The sequence below is a fragment of the Ursus arctos genome, unplaced genomic scaffold (genome assembly GCF_023065955.2).
Source record: "Ursus arctos isolate Adak ecotype North America unplaced genomic scaffold, UrsArc2.0 scaffold_25, whole genome shotgun sequence".
Lineage (NCBI taxonomy): Eukaryota > Metazoa > Chordata > Mammalia > Carnivora > Ursidae > Ursus > Ursus arctos.
This window is the reverse complement of record NW_026622930.1, coordinates 1,334,215-1,358,288: the sequence shown is the minus strand read 5'-3', so window position 1 is coordinate 1,358,288 and position 24,074 is coordinate 1,334,215. Positions and strand designations below refer to the sequence as shown.

Sequence of the window (24,074 nt, the reverse complement as noted above, 5' to 3'; positions counted from 1 at the left end):
TTCATCTTGCAACCCCGACTCCCCAGTCCACAGTACCGCCATCTACTTTCTCTCCCCGTGCATCCCACTCCTCAGGGCCCTCATGGGAGTGGAATCCTAGTGACTGGCCTGTTCCACTCAGCATCACGTCCTCAAGGTCCATCTGTGTCGTAGCAGAGCCAGAAGGCCCTTTCTGAAGGCTGGGTGATAGTCCTGTGAATGGGTGGGCCTTGTTTTGCTCATCCGTTCACCCACTGTGGACACTCGGGTTTCATCCGCAGTGTGGCCACTGAATCGTGCCGCAGTGAACACAGGTGACGGGATCTCTGCTTTCAGGCCTTCGGGTGCAGACCCAGACGTGGACTTGCTGGGCTATGTGGTTATCGTGTGTGATTTCTTGAGGAACCGCCATACTGTTCGCCCTCAGCGGCTGCTCCGTTCTGTGTTCGCACCGACAGCGCACAGGGTTCTGATTTGATGCCCCTTTTAACACGTGACAGCTGGACGTCTCTTACCTCCAAACACTTTAGTGGGTAGTGTTTGGTGTGTGTGTCTACGTGGTTCCAAAAAAGCTGTGTCCTCTTGTGACCGGGGGCTGCTCCAGATGTGCCCCCACCCCAGCCTCCAGGCCCATGCCCCAGCACCCATAAACGTCCGGCACCCTGGCCACACCTGCAGGGGTGAGTCCACGGGGGAGATGAGGAAGCCAAGGCTCCCAGACTTCCTCCACCGTGGCTTGCTGGGCAGGGGGCTCCTGCGCGCCGAGCAAGCGGCCACCAGCATCCACCAGGGGGCGCCGGCAGCGCGTCCCGCTGGGCGGCTGGGTCTCCGCTGCCTGCGCCCCTCCCCGCCGCAGTCCCAGACTCTGTGTGACCTCCCCCAGGGCTCCTGGGCTGTGAGGGGGTGACCTGGCTGGGCGTGTGGACAGCCTGGGCATCCCCCCGCTCCCTGAGCCCTGCCAGGGATGGCCGTCCTCCCTCGGGCAGGCCAATCAGGGCTCCCCCGCCACACACACCGACCAGCCCACATGCTCTTCACCTGCCACCCACCAAAACAAGCCACCGAGTTGAAAAGCAGTGTTTATTGAATTTGGAGGGAAAGTCTCATAATAGTAAAAATAGTAAAGTTGGATGTAAAAAGCGCCCTGGTGCAGCATGGCGTCTGGGTGCCCTGAAGGCCCCTCTGGAGGGCGCTGGGCGCATGGCGGGCCAGTGAAGCTGCTCCAAAGGACGAGTGCTACCTGGGGACACCATCGAAGTGAGACGGCCCGAAGGGACAAAAGGGTGGGAGGGAGGGGCTTTCTTGTCACTATGATTAAAAAACCCCAAAATGCATGTGAACAGCATAATACACAGCAACGGATTGCAACCTCCTTCCTCTGCCTCTCGGGCAAGCCCGGCCTGGCCTGCCCCAGGGAGGGGACCAGGCCAGCGTGCCATAACCAGGTTGCTGCTGGTGCCCCCAGGCTGGGCAGAGACAGCTGGCGGGAGGGACGGAGGGGCCACAGGCAGGGCGCACCCGGACCCCCAATTGCACGTGGCTGCATAAGGTCCTCAACCTTTTCCTATGTGAACCTAATCGTTCTGACGGCCAAGGCCATGTCTGGAGACCTAGATGAAATAAATTAAAAAAGCCTGCAGGCCACCTTTCCTTTGGCCCGGCTGACAGGGAGGGTGACCCCTTCACGGTGGGCCGCCTGGCCACGGCACGAAAGGTCTTCCCGTCCCCGCCCAGAGGAGCGGCATGGCTCCTCCCAAACACATCCGGAAAGAAAGACGGAACACAAATCGTCCTGCGGGGCGTCCTCCCCGTCCCCCGAAGCCGCCGTCAGGAGCGGCGCGGCCAGCTGGCCTTCCTCAGGCTGTGCCGCTGGCCGAGTAAGAGAACTGCGGGAAGTGGGGCCTCCGCTCGCTGTCCTCACCCTCCATGTTGTCACCTGCAGCCGGGTGGGTGGGACATTTGCTCAGACCCCAGCACTGGGAGCGGCTACTGTGCATCCAGAGAAGCTGAGGCAGGCCCCACGGCTTACCTCCCAGACCCTCTCACTGCCAGGGCCAAACGGCGCCCTCCCGCCCCCACCATCACCACCCTCCCACAAGGGAACACTGCAGGCTTCTGGAGAGAAAGGAAGAAGCAGGCTTGGGGGTGGGCAGGGAGGTGGCCCCCTCACCTTGGTCAGGTGGCGTGATGGTGATCATCTGAGCCGTGAACTCCTCATCAAAATACCTGGTGTCTGTCTCTGATGTGACCTGGGGCTTGAAGGGTGGACTGAGCTGTAGGGGACAAAGGGGGGAGGGAGGCAGGTGACAGGCTGCACTCTGCATGGCCCCTAGGACCTGAGGCCTCCCCCCAAAGGAAATGCCTCCCGTCTCCAGGCTACATGGAGGCCATGGAACAGGGCTCCAGCAGGGAGACACACAAGGGAGGGTGGTGGCCTGGAGCCCTGCAGACGTGCCCCTCCCCCAGGGCAGGCCGGGCCATGCTCACAGTGGCCCCCACAGCTGACCAGCTCTGCAGGGCCCTAGGGCCCCAGGCAGAAGGAGACAAGTCCATTCCCTTTTCTAGCCTACTTCACTTTCTTTCTGGTTCTCTTATGAACTAGGAAGGAGATGAAGAGGGATGCCACGGGACAGGATGGATAGGGTGGGCTCCCAGCCCCTTCCTCAGGTGCCACTCAGCCCAGCTGCCAGGGGCTTCCACTTTGATAATTTATGATAAAGGGACAGTCCCATCCCCACCAGGGCCAGCGAGTAGTAGTCCCATGCAGTGGCTTGGCGGGGGGAGGAGAGGACACAAGTAGCAGCCAGATAGTGCTGGAGTACGAGGTGAACTTGACAGGCTCCAAACCCACACAGGGCTCCCAGGGCCCTCCCTGCCCAACTTCCCACCAGAAGAGGAGACCAGGCCTTCTTCTCTGCAGAACAGGGAAGGGACAAGTCCTGAGCGCAAGGCCTGGCTGGCCTCATTTGCGGTGCAAGGACAAGAGCGCAGCCAGCGGAGTCAGGCTGCAGATGCGAGGCCTATAGTGTAGGGGACGGGCCCATGGAAGGAGGGCCCTACAGGCAAGCACTGCCCCTATCTACTCCAGGGCTGCCCCTCATGAGCTAGGAAGGTCTCTGGTCAAGGCTGGGCAGCAGCTGGGCTCTTGGCGGGCAGGGAAGTGGACAGGAGCTGGGCAGAGCGGGGGTTCCCCATCTTGCAGGCAGGACAGAGGCCCAGCCAGCAGCGTGTGGCTGGCAATGGGCATGCACGGGGAGGGCAGGATGGAAACCAGGTGGAAGTCTGTTCGGTGACAGGGTGCCCTGCACACCTTGGTACAGCCTTCCTGAGCCTGCTGGGCCACCCCACCAGTCTGGACCTGGCACTCCCACATCCCTCCAAGGGCAAAGGGCAGAGGGATGTATGCAGGCCTCACTCCTGGGAGGGCCTCCCTCCTGCACCAGACAAGCAGGTGCTGTGCCCCGGGCCTGCATAGCCCTGTGCGCTCCGACAGCAGGCCTGGGCTCTCCCTGCAGCAGGAGGCACTGAGGTCCGAGGGAGGGAGTGGGAGAGCGGGACTAGTGCCCCCACTGCACTGCCAGGCTTCAGCAGGCAGTGTCGGGCACATGGTGCCCTGTCTGGGGAGTCCATGCCTACGTAGCTCCTCCCGAGGCTTGGACGGAGGGAGGTCCGTGCACAGAGCTCAGGAGGAGATCCTGCAGTGCAGACCCTGTGAGCCTGGGGAAGGGCCGCGGGGAGAGGGCAGGGACAGCGATGGGTGTGGACGGGTGAGTGTACACACCTTCTTCTCGTACACGTCCTGCCACACGATGCTAGCGAAGAAGCGGTGCTGCATGATCTCCTTGGCGTCGTCTGAGCCCCCTCCGAGCCTGCGGGAACATGGCAGGTGCTGCCACCAGCCCGGCTCAGGCCCCGGGCCCCCACCGGGCGCTCCTCCCGCTGGGGGTCTCCACGCAGTGGGGGGCAGTGCGGGGGGAGCACAGTGCGAGGGTGACCGCACGGTCCTGGGGCGCTGTGGGTGGTGCAGCCCCTCTGGGGGGCTGAGGACAGCACCGTGCCAAGGGCCATGCCCCGGCTCCTGCAGGACACTGGGGAAGACAGGTGCTGCCGGCATGGAAGGGGTCTCACACCTTCCAAGCAGGTGAGAGAGGCTGCAAGGCTGGGGTCAAGATGCCCGTCTGGCCTCAGCCAGCCCTGGCAGAGGACGTCATACATCAGCCATCGCTGTGGCCTGGAAGCTGCATCACTGTCCCAAGGGGAAACTGGGGGATGGGGGCTTGTGTGGCTCACCTCTGCTTGGGGTCCTTCTTGAGCAGCCCCGAGAGCAGGGACTTGGCCTCAGGGCTGAGCGTGCGCGGGAAGCGGAGCTCCTCCATGAGGATGAGTTCGAAGAGCTTCTCGTGGTCCTGGTTGTAGAAGGGCAGCCGGCCACACAGCATCTCGTACATGACCACGCCCAGCCCCCACCAGTCCACCGCCCGGCCGTAGTCATTGTCCTCCAGCACCTGCGGGCACAGGGGCATGGGGTCACGGGCCACCCGGGGCCATGGGGTCCCAGGACGCCCGGGGGATACAGTAGGGGCGCACCTCGGGGGCCAGGTACTCGGGCGTCCCGCAGAAGGTCTTCATGGTGGCCCCGTCCTTGATGCCCTCCTTGCACAGGCCAAAGTCCGTGATCTTGATGTGCCCGTCCTTATCCAGCATGAGGTTCTCCAGCTGTGGGGCGTGGCCTTCAGGTCAGCGCCAGCCTGCCCCACCACCCTGCAGCCCCTGCCGCTCCCACCCACCCACCTTGAGGTCGCGGTAAACCACGTTCTTCTCCGAGTGCAGGTAGTCCAAGGCAGACACGATCTCGGCACCGTAGAAGCGGGCCCGGTCCTCAGGGAACACGCGCTCCCGGGACAGGTGGAAGAAGAGCTGCGGGGCAGGGGTGTGAGGCAACGCGGGCCACAGGAAACTACCCCCCACCCCGTACCTGAGACCCTGCGGGCCGGGCACCACACAGCCCCTGCGCTGGGGAGCGGACACCCAAGGCTCAGGGAAGGCCAGCCCCACGCAGGCCACACAGCCACCCTACCTCACCCCCGTTGGCGTACTCCATGACGAAGCAGAGGCGGTCGTGGGTCTGAAAGGAGTACTTCAGGGCCTACAAGGGAAGCAGAGCTGGTACCATGGGCCCTGGACCCAGCAGGAGCCCTGATGCCCACAGGCCATTCTTGAAGAATGTGCAACATGGGCTCTGTACCAAGTCTCAGGCCAGTTTGGACCACAGAAGCTGGCAGGTTCTGCTGACTTTGTGGAAGCTTTCCCTCCAGGCTCTGGGCCCCCAGGATGGGAGGCAGGGCAGCAGCTGGGAGAACCCTTGGCAAGGGGAGAACATGCCCAGGGCAGAGCTTCCCGGCCACCTTCCTACCTCACACCACAGGCAGCCTGGCTCTAAAAGGAAAGGCCCAATGACCGAGTCGTCCCCACAAGTGACTGATGCTGGAACTAACCTAGCAGCCAGGGATGAGCCCCGTTCATGGAAAACACGGGACAAGAGGCCAGCTACAGACCTCAGGCAGAGAGGACCGGCCACGCCACATGACCCCCTTCCCCGTGGAGAATCCCCAGGAGGGAGATGCCTTTGCCAGGGCAGAGGGTCAGGGGCTGGCATGCGCAGACCCCGGCGTCGCTGTGGTGTGTGACAGCGGTGCTGTGGCCATGGGAGTGCAATGAGGGGGAGGGAAGGACACACAGCCTGGACACGAGGAAGAGGGGCAAGCTGATGCAAATGAGATAAAACCACCATAATGAATGAGTCTGGGCAAAAAAAAAAAAAAAAAAGAGACCTTTTAAAAATGTCGGTCACTTCTCATAAGAAACTATTTTAAGGAATAGACACTTTAGAGAAGGACAGGCCTTCTCTGCTCTGCCCCTGCTTTGACCCGGGCAGTCTCCTAGGATGAGGACACCATGCTGAGCAGAAGATAACAGGGCCCGGGGGGGGGGGGGGGGGGAGGTCCCCAGGGAGAGCCCGGGTGGGGGGTGGCAGCCTGTCCACTCCACGCGGACCAGCTCTTACCACACCTCCCAGGAGCCGGCTGAGCCCGGGATGCTCACGAAGGCTAACGGTTTTCCATACACCCCTCCTGGGCTGAGTATCCCCCAGGACAGGGACCCTGCACACTTGTGCCTCAGAGGGGAAGCAGCCGGAAGGTGGTGTGCAGAAGTGTTGGCATGGGGGCTTGGGGGACTCCCAGGGCCTCAGGCAGAGCAGAGAAACACTCAGGGCACCCACCCTGAGTGCACCAGGGGAAGTAAACAAGCCCTCACCCCCTCCCAACATCAGGCGCCTCCACCCCCGGCCCTCCTCGGAGGTGTGCCCACCCTCAGCTGAACTCTGAAGCCCGCCAGCCCTGGTCCGTGGGAGACGGGCTCGCGGGGCTTCCAGGGCTCACCGTCAGGAAGGGATGCCTCGAGTTCTGCAGAACACGGTTCTCCGTGAGCGTGTGGGCAACCTCGTCCTAGAAGACAGGGCCAGGTGAGCTGCCTGCCTCCCCGCTTGCCCCCAGCCAGGCCCCGGCCCTGTGCCCTACCTTGGCCACAATGACCTCCTTCTTCAGGATCTTCATGGCGTAGTAGCGGCCCGTGGCCTTCTCCTTCACCAGAATCACCTTCCCAAACGTGCCCTTGCCCAGCAGCTTCAAGTACTCAAACTCGTTCATGGTCTGCAGGGCAGCGGGCCGGCACCTGGGGTCAGGGGGACCCCAGCCCCCCCCGGAATCCCGCCTCCCTGCCTCACTTCCCACACAGGGCTCCCCGTGGCCACACTGGGACCAACAGGCCCCTCCAAGCTGGGGGAGGGCCTCACCACACGGTGCTTGGGCTTGGCCAGGGACACCTCCATCTCCTCGGCGCCGGAGTTGTCGCTCGGTGAGCCCGACCGGAAGTCCATCATCTCTTCCTCCTGCCTCTTGAGCCCGTCGGCCACCGTCTGGATGGCAGTTGTCCACTCCTCCCTGCAGGGCCAGCAGGTCAGGCCCCGTGACGCGGGCCTGGGCACTGGGGACACCAAGCCTAGCTCCCCACAGGGTGGTGTGCCCTCCACCAGGGAGCAGAGGGCCCTGGCACCCCGCCCGTCCCCACGTCTCCATCCCGTACCGCTCCTCGGGTGTCTCCACGTGGAAGGTGCGCTCGATCACCGTGGTCCACTGCAGGCAGCGGATGATGAAGGTGTTGGGCCGGGGCCGCTCCGTCTTCATCAGCTGACATTCTGGGGGCAGGGCAGGCAGGTGAGTGCACACACCCCCACCCACATGGCCCACCTGCCCCCACCCCCAGGACCCCACCACTGGGTCATGGGAGGCCCTCTCCCGTATCCACTCCAAGCCTTGGCTCCCCTCCCTGTAAAATGGGGCTGGACCCCTATTCCAGCCTAGACACCGAGCTCTGGAGCAGTGAGGTGCCCCCGTGGGGACGGCTGAGGCTGGGTCAGCTCAGCCGCCTGCCATCATCTTTGGTCCTTCAGTCTCTGAGCCCAGGCTGCAGGCCAGGCCACAGCTCGACTGGCCAGACGGTGAGGCATATGGGTGCCCAAGGGAGGGGCCGGCAGGAGGGAAAGCAGCTGGCCCCTGAGCGGGAACCTCCTGCCATCTTCCCGGCACTGACTGCCGGCCCCCTGCCCCCTCAAGGCAGGGCCAGTCCCAGGGTAAAGGCTGGTGGTGACTCAGCCTTCAGAGACGCCAACTGTCCTGGCAGGGGGCTGGAGGACATGACCCACCCTGGAGGCTGCTCGGGCTGTACCCACCCCACACTGATGGCACCCCTCCCCCAGAGGCTGGGGGTTCCAGATGCATAGCAGGAACATGCATACACACACCAGGGGCACGCACACGCCAGGAATGCATGCACACTGGGAGCACGGGCAGACCTGGAATGCGTGCACACTGGGAGCACGGGCAGACCTGGAATGCGTGCACACCGGGAGCACTCACACCGGGAGCACAAACACACACCTAGGGCACGCACACACCTACAGCACACTCACACCGGGAGCATGCACACAACAGGCGCACTCACACACACCTGGAATGCGTGCACACACCAGGAGCCCAGGGACTGTGGGGATGCACCAGGCCCCAGAGGGGTGAGGCAGTCGGGGGTGCTGCTGAGAAATTCTAGGCCAATACTGGCCCAGCCTGTGAAAGCGGAGAGGGGGCCCAGGGCCAGTACAAGGGTTTCCAACATTCCAGTGTCTGAGCCCTAACTGGGCTCAGCAGGGTGTAAGGCAGTGGTCCATCAGGGCTGGAAGCCAGGAGGGGGCTTGGGGCCAGCCTTATGGGGAGGGTGGCCTGTGTCAACAGGGGGTGGGGGACAGAAAACCCTGTGGCTGGTCTTCTCCGTCCTGCACACCCACCTCCTACTCGCTCATCAGAGACCAGGTTTTCCCAGGACCTAGGTGCCTGGCACCCATCTCAGACCCTGACTTCTTGTCCCCTGACCCGGAATCCATCCCCAAGGAAAGGCCCCTGGCCGCAGAGGCCCCAGCCCAGCTACCTCCCTGTCCCATGGCTCTGTGCCTTGGCTGGAGCTCAGCTGGCCTATGGCCTGGTTTCAAGGACCCAGCCCCTCCCCCCCTGCTCAGGCAGCCCTCTGGAGCCTGTGAACCTCTGCAGAGCCCCCTCATCCCCTCTGCACTGTGCCTATACAGAACATTCCTAAGGGTCCCCACGCCCCTGCCAACAAGGTGGCACCCACCCCAGCCAAGCCTCCTTCCGGAACCCTGAAGCCCCACCCAGCCCCAGCCAAGGAGGCACCAGGGGGAGCCCACATGGCCACCAGGCTACAGGGGACGATGGTGCCTGCCTACTTGGTCTTCCTTCACCCTGGGATCTCTACTCGAACAGCTGCCTTATGGAAGCTTGAGGCTGGGGGGCAAGGAGGGAATCAGAACTCATTGGACCCAGGTCACGGTGAAGCCTCCCTGGGAGACCCCCAGGCTGGAACCTCCCTGACAGAAGCCCTCAGGCCAGGGTATACTGGCCATGCCCCTTGCCCCTGCAGCACAGTGCCGGGTATATTGGGAGGGTGGGCAGGACAGCCAAGGTCCAGGAGCGCCCCCAACCCCGTCAGTCCACGCTACCTCCTCCTGAGACCCTGGACCGGAACCTGCCCCAGGTGATGCGGAGAGCCAGAGGACCCCAGGCTCCCAGGCTGAACAGCAGGGAAAGCAGAGCGAGCCAGAGAGTGGAGATGTGTGCAGGAGCCCAGACCCCCACAGCAGGCACCGCGCTCTGTACCTGAGGGTATCCCGAGAGGGACCCAGGAGGCCTGTCCACTCATGAGCCCCTCCCTCACCCTCCTGCCCCCACCAGGCCTGTGTCCTGGGCAGCCCCAGTGCAGAGTCAGGTTCCAGAGCAGCTAGACCAGAAACAGAGACCAGGCTGGAAGGCCTGCCTGGCTCAGCATCCTCCCCCCTGCCCCCTGGCAGCCCAGCTCCATGGCCAGGTCTCCCTAGCCCCAGGGTTGCCAGCCTTGGGACTCAGCACCAAAAGCTCCCACCAGCCAGAACCAGCCACTCACCAGTTCTCACGGTTACTCAGAGCCAGCCCTGCCCCACCTTGTCCCTGGCTGCTGCTGGCCCCAAACATGGAGGCCTGGGGGATGTCAGCATGGGGGCTGCCAGGCACAGAGGACTTCTGGCACCCTGCCCACCTGTCCAGCCAGGGCTGGCCCCCTGCGCCCAGCAGTACCCGGCTGCAGCCCCAGCGTGACCGCAGGCACTTACGAGCCACAGAGAAGTTGTTGAGAGGGGACTCTCGCTGCTCGACATCCTGGGGCCGCTCCTTGTAGCCGATGAAGGTGCCGTCATTCTTGAGGAGGAAGTAGCGGGGCCGCCAGGTTTTGATGTACTCCCCTGCGGACATGTGGGCAGTGAGGGGCCACGGCCACTGGACCTGCTTCCACCTCCTCACAGAAACTCTGTCCCTGCGGCAGGCTGGAAGCTCGCTGCACCCGAGCAGACAGGACACGCTAACCCTGGGACCCTGTCCCCTGCCCCTCACTCCCAGCATGGCTGGGAGGCCACCCACCAGGGTATCAGGGCTGAGCTCTCCCCACCCACCTGGGGCCAGCCAGTTACTACAGTGACCGTGGCCAGTGGACTGTCCACCACAGCTGGCCCACAGCCTGCAGGCTGGAGCCTGGTGTGTGGCACTGAGAGGATAGTGAGTGAGACTGAGGGCCCAACCCCCCAGGCTGGGCACTGGGACAGCCTCTCACTGTCCATGTGACAGCACTCCCTGTCCAGGGCCCCACGGTGAAGCCAGACCCAGGAGGTGTCTGTGAGGTCCTCGGGTTACGACCTACCACCCTTGACCCCTGCAGCCCACGATGGGTTACCCAGGTACACAGCGGGGAAGTTTTCCCCAAAGTTTTGCCACATCAGCCATAAACAAGCGTTCACACTTAAGCAGAGCAGATGTCCTCTGCGATATCCGAGCGACTGTCATTTTTCATACTGACACCCAGAAAAAAATGTTTCATTTACATTTTGCCGAGCAAGGAGTTTGAACAACAACGGAGAACTTACTAATTAGACAACTGCTTTATCACAGGGGCCACTGGGCAGCAGGTCGGGGGGTGAGGGGTGGGGCTGGGGTCCGCAAGCTCTGGGCCCCACCTTTCCCTCCCAGCTAAGCCCCAGGGGAGGGGGAGGAGCAAAGGCCCCACCCATCCAGGACTGGGCACCTCCACTGTGCTCCCCGCCCCTCCCTGCCCAGCCCCTCCCCACCCACCAAGGACCTCTGGGTGTGGCCATAGAGCCAGCCCTCCCTCTGCTCCACTCCTGTCCACCGGCAGGTGGGGGGCTTGCCAGGCTGCAGGCGGATGGGGGGGTCACCTCCAGGTCCAACACTGGCGGCACAGGGAGGACCTGAGCGATGGCCAGTGACCTGCCCTGTGCCCCAACAGCATTTAGCAGGATCTCCGCCCAGTTCCGCCGAGCCGCCTCAGCCCATGAAGACGGTGGGCTGGGAAGGCTGCGGTCAGGCCTCGTGTGGACACTGCTCGTGCCCCTGGTGGCTGGGAGTCCCCCACAGATACCCCTTCCCCGCCAGTGCAGCGGGTGGGCGCAAGCAGAGTAGGCTCCAGGGGCTGCGCGTAGCCCACCACCCGTGCCGTCCCGGGCCGCTCGCTCCCACCCGCCTGCGCGCCAGTCTGGAGCTGTCGGCCCCTGATGGAGTGCCTCCCATCCCGCCAGCTGCCGCTCCCCAGGATGCTAACTGAGCGGGGAGACTGATGAGCGCCTCGCCCGCGCAGCCCCGAAAATCCATCTTGATTCACCAACTGCCGCCAGCCCCCACCGCGCCCGGCACGGCCCCCCAGCACTGTGCCCTATGCCTGCAGTCGGCACGTGTGCAGCTGCTCACCAGCACCCACACGCCAGAGCGGACCTTAGTTTCCCCAATGGGTCCCTGATCCCAGAAACAGGGGTGCCAGTGCGCTAAGTACCCAGGACTCACCCCGGCCACTTGGCCCTGCACCTGTGGTCTAGTAGCCTTCACCCCCTACCCCACTCCAGGGCTAGGAAGGTTCTGGAACCCAGAACGGGGGGGGGGGGGCAAGGGAGCAACACTGGCAGAGAAGAAGCAGAGGGGCAGGCACCTGACCTGGCTGAGCCCCGGACAAGGTCTGACTCTGCTGGGCCCTCCACCAGCCCCCAGCCCCAGGGCACTGAACGGGGCCATAGTCGGTCCCCAGCTGCCCGCCGCCTGTGCCCCACATGGCTGAGCCCAAAAGCCACACAACACCCAGGTGGGATGGAGGGCCAGGGAAGGCGGCCTCACTCAGCCCCCCACCTGGGCAGCCCGGCACACAGACCCCCTGAGGAGTGGGGAGGCCGGGGCCAAAGCTATGAGACACACACAGCCCTTCTGCCTGGCAGGTGCAGCTTGGCGGTCACCTGGGCACCGAGGCAGTGCCAGATGCATCCTGGGCCATGGCCTGCCTCTGAATGAGTCCAGCCCAGACAGATGGGGGCCCCAGAGCCCTGCTCCCTCCCAGGGCTCGGGGTGGCATAGGATGGACCGCGTGGGGCATGCACAGGACTGGGGCCGTGGGCGCTGGGTGGGGACACACATTAGCCGGTGCTGCTGGCGGGAACTCCGGAGCCTTCACTCTGGGCAGGTGACAAACAGGGGGGCCCGAGTCTGCCCTTTAGGACACGACAGCCTAAATGGGGGTCCCCACCACACCTGTGGGGACAAATGCCTGCTCACAGCTAGGGTGATCTGGCAGCCACGCGGGGGGCAGCAGGACGTGGTCTGTACCCAGGCCTCAGGCATGGCTTTGATCCCTGCCACTCACAGCCAAAGCCCAGGACCCCCGAGCGGCTCTCCGCCCGCCCCACCCCACCCCACCCCGTGCAAACACTGCAGACCAAGGCCCACACGGGGTCTCAGCACAAGGCCAGCACCAGCCTCGGAGTCCCCTACACGCAGCTCAGCAGCCCAGCCAGGAGGACCCGTACCTGCCGCCACCAGACAGGAGCCACGGCGAAACCGGGGGCAGGCACCCCTACCCAGAGGGTCTGTCCCTGGGTGGAGAGCATCTCCTTCCCCACTCAGGGTTCTCTCAGAAGCCCAGCCCTGGGCTAGGGTCACGGAGGGACCCATACTGCCCCCCGCAGCACCACACCCGCCCCTCGGAGACCATGTCCTGCCCAGCCGCCAGAGAAGGGGACTCGTGTACCCACAGTAAGGGCTCCAGCTGGGGTGGAGGTGGGGGCATGCAGGCTTAGCCAGGCTCCTATTCTGCCCAGACCAGAGCTCCCCTACGTCCTCTTGCCTCTCTAAGGGCCCCTCAGCTCCCAGCACTGGCCCCCTCGATGTTCCCATGTGTCCTCCACCAGGAGGGTCCTTCTAACATCTCTGCTCATCTTGGGAGCCAGCTCATGCCCAGGAAGAGGCTGGGGGACCCCAGAGGAAGGGGGGTTCCTTATAAGGAACCCTGGCCTTCCACAGCCCACATCACCCTGACAGGGCCACGGGGCGAGGGCCTGGGGACAAGACAGGCAGAGGCTGAGGGCTTGCCCCCGCCGTGGCTCCCGGGCATGTGTCCTGAGCCACGCTATGGTCAGGGCACCCCACGGGACCTGGGGGCTGAGACCCATGCTGTGGGCAAGCCGGGGGTCCCACCACAGTCCCAGGCCTGACTCTCCAGAGCCCTCCACGTTGCCAGGTGTCAGCACACGGCACACCACACCTGGGTCCCAGCTCACTCAGCCACCGCGCCCCAAGCTCCGTGCACATTCCCTCCGAGTTCCCAGTTCCCAGGGAAACTGCTGGATAAACACTTTGCCACAGCCGTGGTGGCGGTGGCAGGCGGCTGGCAGGGTGCCAGGCGGCGCCGAGCTGTTTCTCCACAGCAAAGCAAGCCCCAGCAGGCCCGGGGAGCGGGAGCCAGCTGACAGCGGCGACCGTGCGGTCCCCTGCCGCCAACACATCCATCGCGGGCCGACAGCTGCCGGGCGCCCATTTACCTTCTCCAGCACAGTGAGCAAACAGCCCTGCTGACGGCAGCCCATCCATCGCCGCCCACCAGGAAGGGGGCAGGCAGTGGGCGGGCAGCAGGCACGGGTCATCTGGGGGGGCCCAGCCTGCCAGGCCTCTGCCTGTGCACAAGTCCAGGTCCCGTGTCCCCAACCCCCTAGCAGGATACTGGGCCACAGACTGAGGTCCAAAGCCCTGAAGCCCCAGAAACCGGGAGGGGGGGGGTCTCACAACCCCACTTGGACAGGGCCCTGGGCCTGTGGGGCTGAATTATACCAACCTGCTCCTCGAGACGGAGCCTCTCCGAGGGCAGCAGTCACGGGGTCCTCCTGGAGGCAGGGCTCGGACGGCAGGTGTGGCTGGGAGGAGGCATCCGCTCCGTGCCCAGCAGAGGGGTGACATGTGGAGGAGGACATACGCTCCCCTACCATGGCCCTCGAGCCTGGCTGGACCTTCCCCCGGCCACCACCCTGCCCTGCCCTCCCAGAAGGACCCCCTGGCAGGCAGAGAGGACAAGGCCCATTATGCCCACCAGGTCCCTGGGGAAACTGAGGCCCAAGTAGGGACTCTCAAGGTCGCAGATGACGAGCAGAGATGCCGGTCCTGCTGCCCAGACCTTCACAGGTCTTTGGCTCTGCTATCCAGCAGGCAGGCCCCCAAAGTCACGGCCCAATGCACACAGGAAGACTCAGGAGCACAGGGAAGGCACTGGGGGCTGCTCCTCGCCTTCCTCCTGCCTCAGGACAGTGCCTCCCACCAACCGCCACGTCCAAACCCACTCTGCCTGCAGATCATCTCTGCCTAGACGTCCCACCGGGCCGCCGGCCTTGCCGCGCACCCCACCTCCTCCTCGGGCACCGCCGTCTGCACGCAGGCGAGGCCACCCGGAGTCCCAGCCTGGCTGCCACACATCCACGTCCCCTGGGATGTGCCCACGTGGCTTGGTCCCCATGGCCCGTGCCCACACCCGCTGTCTCACTGCTAGCCTCCTGCCCCTCACCCACACCACTGCTCAGCCAGAGCCCCCTCGGGCAAGGCCACAGCCCCACTGCCCTGGTGCCCTCCGCTATGCCCCTGCCCACTCTCCCTGCACCAGCCTGGGCCTGTGCGCCCACCCCCCATCCCCCACCTAGTCCCAGTCTTCCTCAACAAGCCAGTTACTGGGTCACCTGCCAGCTCCAACTGATACACACCTGGCCTCACCACAGTGGGGTTCGGGGAGGCTGTATTTCAAAGACCTGGGTGTGGGGTGTGGTGGGGGGCTCAGGGCAGCCACAGCCACGCCTCTGCGTCAACGAGCATCCCAGGGAGCTGGCAGGTCGAGCGGGCAGCCCCCAGGCCCATCAGTCCACCAGCTGCCCCCATATCCGATGGCCCCTCGGGGTACAGGCCTGGGGAGAGGGGGCTGCAGTCCTGGGACCCACCTGGAGATCTGCGAACCGAAATCCAGAGTGCAGAGATCCCACCTCAGAGCACCCAGGGTTGGCAGAAGCAGCACAGAGGAACCCGTCCCCAACCAGGCCATTGATTCTCACGTTCCCGAAACAGGGTCTACTATTTCTTACGGTTACAGACACACACCTGAATGCGGGGAGAAGGAAAGTGAGGGCTGGGCCCGGCAGGGGATGTGCAGCTCCCAGGAGCTGGCCTGTGGCTCGCCCTGCCTGGCCCACCCCAGCCTGGAATCCCGGGGACCTCTGCCAGCCTGTGCAGAGCCAGATCTGGGCTGGGGGGCCTGGCCGTGCGGCCACTGGGCAGGGGCTGGGCGTGGCAAGTGGACAGGAACGGCAGGCATCAGCCACTGCGGGGTGGCCCCGGCGAGCGGGCACAGAGCCACAGCCACGGGCTCCAGTTACGGGAGGGCCCGCTGGCCCTGAGCCCGGCTGGGTGTGCCTGGGCAGAAGGGACACCAGTGGCAGCCGGCCCAGCTCCCACCCCGCGCCGCCCCACAGCACTTCTAGGAACCGGGCCTGGTGCAACTCAGGCTGGCCTCTCCTGAGAGCTGCCGGCAGGTGGGGGTCTGGGCACAGTGCTCCGGCCCCCTTGTTCCGGGCCTCAGGGTCCCTTCTGCATCAAGTGCACTGCTCTGTCCAGGGCCAGCTGGTGGGAGCGAGGCCCCTCCCCACCCGCCTTCATGGAGGCCGGCCCACCGCAGGGCAGCCCTGCCCAGAAAGCATGCCACAGCCACCTGCTGGGGCCACCAGCTCGGGCCAAGGGACCCAGGGTTGGCGGGTGGTGACCCCTCACCCCCTGAGCGCGTCACCCCAGCTTCCTCTTCTGTTGTTTGTTCTGCACGGAGAACCCAACATGCTCACAAAACAGGAAACAGCCCCCCGCGGTGGCGGCCACGGTCACGGCCACACACCCGGGCCAGCAGGCCCTGGAGCATACCTTCCAGTCCCAGGCCTGGCTGCCCTTGCACCGAGCTGCCCCCCGGCCCTCACAGACACGCAGCATGGCACGAGCTACCAGGGGGCTGCCGGGACCAAAGCCACAGCCACCTCAGCGTGACCTGGATGGGTGCTGGGGCCACCCCTCCCCTGACAGTCAGGGAAACTGAGGCACACGGGAGGCCCAGGGCAGCCCTGACCTTACAGCCTGGGGCACAGGGTCGGAGGAGCTGACGTCCACCGTAGGTGGTCCCACTGAGGCCACGCCCTGGCGAGGCCACTGCAGCACCTGCACCCCCACCCCCACCCCAGGGCAGACGAACAACGCTGCAGGGTCTCCGCGGCAACCCCAGGGCCGCTGGTGCTCAGAAGCGCGTCAAACACGCCCCGCAGGCCTGTCCCCTGGAATCTGCTCAGCAAAGCGGCCGCGTCCCCCCAGGGGGACCCAGGCTGCCTCCACATGGGGACCACAGGGCCAGGGATGGAGTAGGAGGAACCACCGTGTCCCCACCTCAGAGCCACAGGAGGGACACAGGCAATGCCACGGCCACGGCAGGAAACAGGACCTCGCCACCACTGAGGGAGGGGCGGTGGGAGAAAGCAGAGCCCTGGAGCCCACCCCCCGCCAAGATGCCAGGGCAGCTTGGCCTGGAACCACAGGGGGACCCATGCAAGGAAAGGCACCAGGCCCACGGAGCTCCAGGAACTCAGGGCCAGCGCCGCCCCTCTGCTGGGGGAGGATGGACGCTGAGGTGCACACGTGCCCGCAGACCGCGCTGGTGACGCGCTTCCATGCAGGTTCCAGGAGCAGAACAGCCCCACTCCCACAGGCCAGCTGCCCAGAGGGGCCCGGCCGCCGCGCCGCATTCCGGTGAGGACAGCTGAGTGCGCGCCTCTGCTGGTCCCTCCTGGCCGACAACCAGCCTGAGCGGGCACAGGGGTGCCTGCCCGAGGCCCCCCACCCAGGCTCAGAGCCCCTCTCTCAGCCTCCACCCAGCTCCTCACCGCCTTCCTCCCCCCTCCTGGTCCACCTGGTCCACCCGATCCAGCCGGCCTGTCCGTGGGTCAGGGACCCCCAGGAAAACCCCCACAAGCCTGGCTGGGCAGACGGTGCGCATATGGTCATGTGCTCCAAGAGCAGGGCCAGCGGGCAGGGACGCCCCGGCCCGCTGCACAGACCCAGCCCATGGCCTGAGCACAGAGCAGTCTGGGGACAAAACCGGACGCCACAGGCTGAGCTCAGCTAGACCTACATCCTGGAGAACGCTTGTTTTTTTTTTAACTTGTCAACCTTTAAGAATCAGGAGAATGCACAGAAGGGACCAAACCTTTGAAAATGCAAATCTTTGAGCAATGCTGAGCCCACCGGCCACCAGCACTGCTCGCTGCTTGGGGCGTCTGCTCATCGCTCGGGACACGTGGGTCAAAACACCCAGGTCTGCTCGGGAAGCCCACCCGCCTCTGGGGACCCCCGTCTGCCCCATCTGCCCCGCCTGCCTCCCAGCGACCCTGAGCCCTTAACAGCTTCAGCTTGCCCTCCTGGGGACCAGCTCCCCACTGGACACACTGGGACATGAGGCCCAGAGGCTTGCCTGGCCCCCAGAACAGGTCAGTGCAGGGCTGGAACTCACCACCCACGCTGGACCCCCTCTGCCCACGGCAGCTGCTCTGGCCCAGAGCATGAAGCATCACGACACCCAGGAAACAGCCCAAAGGTGACTCTCCACAGATGGATGCCCACCTCCCCAAGGGGAGCAGAGGACAGGCAGCGAGGCCTGGAGGCTGCTGAGGCTGACCGTACCCTGACTTAGGGCCCTCGATAAACCACAAGCCGAACGTCACCAGGCCACCCCCGCCGCCATTCCCATCATGTACGCAGGGAAACCAGGGCCCAAAGAGCTCAAGGGAATGAGGGATTGGGAGCTGTAGGGGCTTGAAGCAGAGGGTCAAGGATGCGGTGACAGAGACTGGCAATGACGAAGCAGCTAAGTCAGATTCAAACTCAGCTCTTTGGATGCCCCACTGGGCCTGATACCCTAACCCCCCAGACCCTTCAGAAGGCACATGCCCTGAGTGGCAACCTGGAATTCACCCAGGTATCAGAAAGGCACCCCTGCCCCAGCCTGGCTGGCCAGTAGATGTCCCAGTAACTGGGTCAGGGGCCTTAGGCAGCCCTGAGGCCCAAGCAGCTCCTGCATCAGCCCTTAATCTAACAGTCAGTCAACAAACGTTTGCCAAGGATGAAGGGGTACTCGTCTCAGGTAGGGGGCTGTGGATGCGTGCTGCTGCCAGGCACAGAGGAAAGGCACGGGGGCAGGTGAAGGGGGAGGGGACATCAAAGCGGGCTGTAAGGTGAGGCAGACAGGGCTGGACCCAGCAAAGGGGCTCCAAGCAGGAAGCAGGACTCCTGGGGAAGCAAGGAGGAGGTGAGCAGTAGGGGAGGGGATCTAGAAGGCAGGTGGGTGCGGGGGTGCTTAGGGGAAGCTATGCAGATGGGCTCCCCACGGACCACAAGGCCCTGGAGCCTCCTCACCTCTGTCTCAAGTCCTGGAGCACCGTCCTCCCTACAGCTGCTGAAGGAAGCTCTAGAAACACACAGCTGACCCCATCCTTGACCCTCTGCTTCAAGCCCCCTACAGCTCCCAATCCCTCATTCCTGCCACTTCTCACCTTCCACTGCAGCTCCTGCGGCTTCCCAGCTTTCTCTGCTGGGGAGCTCCTATGCATCCTACAAAACCCAGTCTCCTGACACCCGCTTTTGCCCCACCTCCCTGTCTGTTCCCTTCGCAGGGGAGGTTCCCCCTCCCAACAGCCTATGGGGCCCTGGGGTGAGGATGGGGCACCCTCCAGCCATTTGCTGCGGGGCATGCATGAGGCGCGGTGAACTAGCTAGCTAGGGTCATCAGAGCTTCGGGAAGGAACAGGTCTGGAGGAAGAGGAAGTGGGGGGGTAGCTAATCCCCGCCCTGAGGCAGGAGGGAGTCACTTGCCAGGGGCACCTGGACTGAGGCCTGTCCATCCTCCACTACCCATTCCTGAGCAACAGAGGGCCGTGGGGCAGGGGCTGTGGGCAAGGCCACAAAGCCAGGGGACAAGGCCACGGCTCCAGCCCCGCCAGGACCCACCAAGCCCCTCCCTGGGCGCAGGGCCCTGTGAGTGCGGACAGGGGAGGCTGGGCTGGCGCGGAGCTCAGGCAGCTCACTGCTCCAGCACAAACACGCCCCAAGCTGGGCCCCGGGGTGGTGCAGGGCCCCCCCACCCCACAGCCCAGGCCTGAGGCAGGCACCAGGCCAGGCCAAGCAACTCTGCCCTGCCCTCAGGAGCCCTCGGGCAGTGCCCCGGGCCGCCAGCGAGCCGGGCCTTGGATGGGCCCCAGTGTCCTCGCTGCCTTCCAGGAAAGCAGGGAGGGAGGCGGCAGTGGCTCTCCCGCCCAAGGGCCCCAGCCAGGCAGCCGCTATGCCAGCCAGCCCACGGGCCCCACACCACCTAAGGGGAAGCCTGCAGGCCATCTCCGGACCCCGGCACCGCCCCGCCCCCGAGGGCACTGACCTCTCTTGTGCAGCCAGCCCTCCTTCACGATGGCCACGTCGTTCATGGTGCCCAGTTCCAGCAGGCCGGGGCAGCCCCAGCGCCGCTCACAGTCCCCTCTCGGCGGGCTCTCCCCGAGCCCAGCCGGCGTAGCCAGCCTCTGGAAGGATTGAAGGGAAGGGGATGAGGTGGTGTCCAGCTTGGGGCCGCCCCCCAACCCCGCAGTGATCCCGGGAAGCCATCCGCACTGAGGGTCCCATTCGGGGTCCCCCTTCCCACATGGCCTGCCCTGCTCACAGCCCTCAGAGCCACCGCCACCCCCCACTTGCTTCCACCATGGCATCTGAAAGTTCACGTGACTCCAACTATTCTCTGGGGCCAGGCCTCCCCTCCACCTGGGCCGCAGTCCCCCTGCCACCCCTCTCTGACCCCCCGGCCCTCAGCGTGGGATGCCCCCTGCGCCTACATCTTTGTACAGATCACCCCCATCCCCAAAAGGCCCTCCTGGCATATTCCAGCCTCCCCAACCTGCCAACCCAGCAGAGGCCACCTCCTCCAGGCAGCCCCTCTGACTGCTTGGCCTCCCCAAGCCCCTAGTGAGGGTGCCCCTGTTCTCCCTGCCCGTGCTGTTCCCCCACCCCCATGCACTGGAGTTCTCGGAGCAGGGCCCAGGGTTCCTGGGCCAGACTAGGAAAGAAGAGAAATTCAAACATGAACCAAGTACGGCCAGGCCAGGCAGCTGGCACAAATGAGAGCCCAGAGCCCTCCAGGGTGACATAAAAAACCTCCCCCCAAGAAACCCCAAGCCCCTCCTAAACCACAGCACCCCTGCTGGTCTGAATCTGGTTCATTCATTGGGCCAACACGGAGCAGGCATCTCTGGTTTTGCCAGGCTCGGCCCTGGGGACAAAGAGAGGTTCAGACGGGTCCTGTCTGTAAGAAGCACCCAGTCCAGGGTGGTTACAGGCCCATAATTACAGCATTCAGGAGGCAACACATGGGGGTGCTCTGCACAAATGCAGAGGCGCTGGCTCGCAGCGGCCCACCAGCGGCCTTGTCTTGAACACACACTTCACCACTGAACCTGAATGGCCTCCCCATCGCGCCCTGCTGGATGAACTCCTAGGCATCCCTCAAAACCCAGTTCACACCTCACCCATTCTGGGCATTCTGGGAAAAAGCACTCTTCCTATGCACAGTCCTCTGCTAGCCCTGCACACAAGCACTCCTGCAGAAAGGCCAGGAGAGACCCCCGTCCACGTGCCCCGGAATCCCAGGCCAGGAGGAACCCTGAGGAGCTCTGCAATGGATCCCAGCATGGGTCTTCCCTCCCAGTTGCCTAGACATTCTCAGGCAACGGCCTTACTGGCCTCCTGAGGCAGGGGTTGGGACCCAGAGAAGGCTGCTCTGCACGGGCGGTCCTAGGCTAAATTTAGAAGAGGAGGACCCCACTGCCCGTGTGTACTGCCAGGCCAGGGAAGACGCACCCCGCTGCCCCAGGAGGAGAGGAGCCAATACGTTCAGAAGGCCACGGGGCAGCGACAGGCAGCAAGCAAGATCCAAGGAAGGAAGAGACCTCCAAGGACAGGGCTCTGAGCCCCCGCACAGCAGGCAGGGGCCCCTCTGGGGACACAAGTGGGCGTGGCCTGGAGGCAGAGGGCTGGACCCAAAGACCTCTGGATGTCCCCCGCCCCCACCCTGGCCTAAGCAGGGCCTGCCACTGACAGAGTCAGACAGCTGTCGAGCCCCGTGTGTAAAAATATATCCGTGCACAGGAACAGGGTGGTAAGCATCTGCACAGAAATGAACACAGCAAGCCGCCGCTGGGCGCAGGGCTGAGGGGACAGAGGGTCCCCGTTTCCCACGGCTTCCGCACAGCAAGCTCCTTTACCATAAAGTGTTACTGCCATAATTATTTACAGAACTTACCAAAAAATGGCCTGTGCTCTTAGAGGCCCCCTCCCTCTGTGTCCAAACACTGATTCGTGAACTGTACCTTCAGCTGGGAGAGGGCAAGGACCCAGCCCAACCAATGCACCCCCACCCTTCACGAGGTCCAGGGGCTCAGAGCAGCCAGGGGTAGCCTGGAGCAAGGCTGCGGGGCCCTCTGGCTAAGGAGCACAGGCCCGTGCCTCCCACTCTGCCCACCATGGCAATACGCAGGAACCAGTCCTGCCCCCGGACAAGTTCCCCAGTTGCCCCCATCCCCCAGCCTGGGGGGCAAGTCCCAGCCCCCTGCCAGTCCCCAGCCTCTGGGATGGGGTGGGCAGCACCTCCAGAGCCCACCCAGGTCAGGAAGCAGTTCCGGGGCCCAGGAGGGTTGCTGGTCCTTTGTGGGCTGGCCCGGGCACCTCGCCATCACGTACAACTTTTTGTCTGTGGGTAAGGGAGGTCTCCTTCCCAAGGCCCACCCACAAACTTGAACGAAGCCTGGGGCAAGCCTTTCCCAGGCGCCCCTGAGCACCTACTGTGCGCCGCGGCCGGCCAGCCCGCCTCGGCCCTCGCCCCCGCCCGCCCGACCAGCCGCTTCCCCAAGGTCATGAGGGAGGCCCGGGCCGCGGCCCGCACCCCCGCCGCCGCCGGCCCGGCCCGGCCCGCGCCCTCCCCGCCCAGGCCGCGCTCGGCCACTTCCTGCTCCGCTCCTCCACCCCGGCTGCGCGCGGCCCGCGCCCCGCGCCCCGCCGGCCGGGAACAAAGCACCGGGCCGCGGGAGGAAATCCGGGCCCCGGCGGCGGGCGGGTGCGCGGCGGGCGGCGGGCGGGGACTCACCGGGCGCCGCGTCCGGGCCGAGCGCGGGCCTAGCCGGGCCGCGGCCTCCGGCGCCCGCCGCTCGGCATCCCCGCGCGCCCGCCGGGCGGGGCCGGGCTGGAGGCCGCGGCGGGCGGGCGCTGCTCGGGCGGGCCTCGCGCGCCGCCGGGCCCGGTGCTCGTGGCGGCCGCCGGCTCGCGTCCTCCGGCTGCGCTACTGCGCTGCTGCGCTGGGCCGGCCGCCCGCCCGCCGCGCTCGGTCCCGCCGCCGGCCTCCGCCGCCGCCGCCCGCCGCCGCCGGCCCGCCCTCTCCCCGCCCCGCGCCGCCCCGCCCGGCCGCCCGCCCACATCCGCCTCCGCCGCCCGGGGCGCCCCCGGCGCGGCCCGGGTGAGGGCGCGGCGCCGGGAGCGCGCGGCGGGCGGGCCGTCCACGCTGCCCGGGCCGCGTGCTCCCCGGCCTCGGCTTCCCGGCGCGTCCGGGGCGCCCTCGCGCTTCCCGGCCCGGTTCCGCCGGGACGATCCCCGGACTTCTGCCTCCGTGGCGTGGGGGTGGCTTGGGTTAGTGTGCCTTTCCAAAGGTGCCCCAAGTGGGTAGCCCGTGCCGCGGGCCGGGGAGTAGCCAAGATGACCCTAAAAGGTCCAGTCCGAAGACCCAGCCAAGCGAGTGGTCCTGGAGCCGTGTGCAGGGGACTGATGGAGGTCAGGCGTGAGCGGGCGTGGAAGGCTGGCTGGAATGCACACACAGGAGAGGGAAGGCTCTGGAGGAAGGGGTCATAGGCCCCTGCGCTGAAGGAGGACTTGCCCTGAGCAGAGCCCTCCATCCCTGGAGAGGGGCTTCCAGGAGCTACCCCTTGCCCCTAAGGAAGACAGGCACAGCTCTACAAAAGCAGGTGGGAGACTTCGCATGGACACAGAGGGAGCCGAGGGCCACAAGGACCGTGGCCGGGCACCCCGGCTTCATTTGGCACACCAGGCCTGGGTTGCTTGCCCTGAACTGGACAGACACCCAGAGGGGGTTCAGACTCCAGAACAGGGCTGTCAGAGCAGAGGCACCCCACGCCCCTCCCTGCTGTCCCAATGGGCCCCCCAGGCTCCCACGGTCCACTGGCTGAGAGGCTGACAAGGCAGGAGGACCCCAGCCCCCTCCACCCATGGATTCCCAGGACACTGCAGATGACTCCCCACCCCTGACCCCTCCCTTCGCCCTGCACTCAGCTGGAGACAGAAGATTCTCTGACAGCAGCCCCTCCCCCCATCCCTGAGGCCTCCAAGTTGATAGTAATCCTTTTGTAAAAGGAAGACTCTGGAGAGTTACCCTCCTGGAGCCTGCATGTGTTTTGTGGGGAGAGGGGCATTTTTGTTCTTCATCCTGGGTCAGAGTTCAGCCTGGGAGTATAGATAACTTCATCTGGGTCAGAGGCAGATGCAGCCCAGCTGAACGGCTCACAAAGCATCTACACCCAAAACGGGGCTCCTACCAGGCTTCTTGGGGCTGAGGGGCAGAATGATACTCCTCAGGGAAGGGCTGTCCCCTGCTCAGGGGGGCGCTCGCCCCTCGGGGAGGTGCCTGCCAATTCCTCCCCAGCCCAGCCCAGCCCTGCCAGCTCTGAGTACCCCCAGGCAGGGCCTTGCCTCCAGGGGGCCAAGCGAGAGGCCTGGACCAGTCAGTCATCCATGCTTCTGGGACCCGCCACCTGCTCTGAGGGTCACCCTCCAGATGTCCCACATCTGTCCATCCCCTACCCTATGCACCTTCCCCGTGGGCCCCTGGGACCCCTCAGGGGCTGTCCCACCTATCCACTGCTCTCCCAGGAAAGGGGTCCATACTCACCCCCATCTTGGCCGGGCAGGGCTACGGAGAAGGCCCAGGATAAGAAGACAATGGGGTGGGTGGTGTTG

At 65.1% G+C, this 24,074-nt stretch overlaps 1 protein-coding gene across 2 annotated transcripts; it reads right to left on the bottom strand.

Annotated features, from left to right (window-relative positions):
* Window positions 1–1,045: 1,045 nt before the first annotated feature.
* Window positions 1,046–22,297, bottom strand: AKT1 (AKT serine/threonine kinase 1). 2 transcript variants are annotated; one of them, XM_048219995.2, is made up of 14 exons: window positions 22,198–22,297; window positions 19,450–19,588; window positions 9,749–9,877; window positions 7,123–7,234; window positions 6,833–6,980; window positions 6,558–6,689; window positions 6,420–6,485; window positions 5,057–5,125; window positions 4,771–4,896; window positions 4,567–4,695; window positions 4,270–4,484; window positions 3,761–3,848; window positions 2,150–2,252; window positions 1,046–1,915 (listed from the first exon to the last, which is right to left on the bottom strand). In XM_048219995.2, exons 2-14 carry the CDS (start codon window positions 19,493–19,495, stop codon window positions 1,836–1,838), a joined length of 1,443 nt encoding a protein of 480 aa, XP_048075952.1. In that variant the 5' UTR covers window positions 19,496–19,588; window positions 22,198–22,297; the 3' UTR covers window positions 1,046–1,835. The 2 variants fall into 2 exon arrangements, with proteins under 2 accessions (XP_048075952.1, XP_044245882.1); XM_044389947.3 differs by lacking the exons at window positions 19,450–19,588; window positions 22,198–22,297 and adding an exon at window positions 13,792–14,502.
* Window positions 22,298–24,074: the final 1,777 nt, after the last annotated feature.